This window comes from Monoraphidium neglectum (assembly GCF_000611645.1).
Source record: "Monoraphidium neglectum strain SAG 48.87 unplaced genomic scaffold scaffold06256, whole genome shotgun sequence".
Lineage (NCBI taxonomy): Eukaryota > Viridiplantae > Chlorophyta > Chlorophyceae > Sphaeropleales > Selenastraceae > Monoraphidium > Monoraphidium neglectum.
The window spans coordinates 610-2,145 of record NW_014007380.1 but is presented as its reverse complement, the minus strand read 5'-3'; the positions used below and the strand labels follow the sequence as shown (position 1 = coordinate 2,145).

Genomic DNA, 1,536 nt, shown 5'->3' with positions numbered 1-1,536 from the left:
GCAAACTTGAAAGCTGTGAGCAGGGGGGATTGATCCCGTACATGCATGCGTATGTGTGAGGGCGGCCAAGGGCCAAGATGTGTGAAATTTACAAGGGGAGGGCTGACGCATGACGGGAGAAGCTGTTTGTGTGCGAGTCTTGAGCTGGCCGGAGCGCACGGGGCCTGGTGCAGTCGACTGCTTTGTAACCAGTTGAGGCGGAGGTGGCTTGTCACATGCAACACAGCTGTCCTTGCCCTTCGACCGGTTGGAAGTGCGCCCCGCCTCAGCACACACGACACTGACTCTTCGTTCAACTCAACGCGCAGTGGGACGGCTGACAGAAGAGCGATTACAGTGTTTGGCGTAGACCCAGTGATTGGACCCTGTGGCGCATTGACGTGTCCGAGGAATGGCAGGGCCCCGGAACCTTGTCACTTGCCGTAGCCGAGGCCGATGTATCGGAAGGTCAGCTCCACCTGCGGCGGCAGGGAGCAGTGGTTCAAGGGGGCAGTGGGATGGGCAGTGGGGCGATGAAGGGGTGGAGCGCATGGGTGGTAGTGCAGTGGGCGGTGAAGCAGTCGGGCGGTGGTGCAGCGGTGGAGTGATTGGGGCCGTGATGTGGCGGGCAGTGGGCGGGGCAAAGTGGGTCTTGGGACAGCGGGGTGGGTGGCACCTCGCGGGTTTGGATGGGCAGCGGCGCTGTGGCGCGTTTCGGGCGGATCAAGCGGGCGGCAGGGTAGGCAGCGGCGCGGCGGCAATGCCAGTTGGAGGTCGAGCCAACACAGGCACGGACCGGGCGGCTTCGGCCGTGCACCCTCGTCATCGCCCAGCCCTGGGCGGCGGGCACCTCCTTGTGAATGGGGTCGTCCGGCCTGCGCGGCGCCGCGAGTGCCGTCCTGCTACCCTCCGCTGCCGCCGGTGCAGGGTTGCACGCATATGTGCCCCGTGGCCCGCACCCCCCCTGATCAGAGGATCGGCAGCGCTGCTGTGACTTGCCCATTTACCCTGAAATAGTCAAACATAGTCGACACAGGCCCTCACCTCGCTGTTTGGGGGGATGCGGCAGCTGCTGTCGCGGCCGTACAGGCAGCCGTCCCCCTTTGCGCCGTACGCCAGCGCAGGCGGCAGCACCACGGTGCGCACGCCGCCGGCCTTGATGGGCGGGATGGCGGCGCCGTCTCCGAGGATAGCGAGATCAAAGCCCGACATCACCTGCATCCGAAATTAGTCCGGGGTTAGGGGTGCGGCGCCTGTGACAGGCTGTTTGCTTGTTGCTACATTTGTCTGCGAGGGGCGGCGCGGCGGAGCTGGCTCAAGGGAGTGGCGAGTGGCGATGTCCCCGGGGCCGGCCCAACGGACGCCCCCGCTTGGTCAGCTGCAGGCGCGACGCGCACGGCTCGTGATCCGCCACACCGCAACACCCGAGAGCTTTTGGGCCCTGGGCAGCAAGGCTGCGCCACTCCCCCTCCTCCCAACCCCTCCTCATGCCGTGTGACACGCCGCGCCAAGCCCAGCAATCCAGGGGATCGCGCCTGCGTGGTGTCTGGGGTGTTG

General features: G+C 65.9%; 1 protein-coding gene across 1 annotated transcript; it reads right to left on the bottom strand.

Annotated features, from left to right (window-relative positions):
• Nucleotides 1-413: 413 nt before the first annotated feature.
• MNEG_16337 (hypothetical protein) lies at nucleotides 414-1,191 on the bottom strand (the record flags this gene model as incomplete). The annotated part of the gene is made up of 2 exons (XM_014035193.1): nucleotides 414-458; nucleotides 1,024-1,191. The coding sequence occupies 2 exons, from the start codon at nucleotides 1,189-1,191 to the stop codon at nucleotides 414-416; spliced, it is 213 nt and encodes a 70-aa protein (XP_013890647.1).
• Between the last annotated feature and the right edge of the window lie 345 nt (nucleotides 1,192-1,536).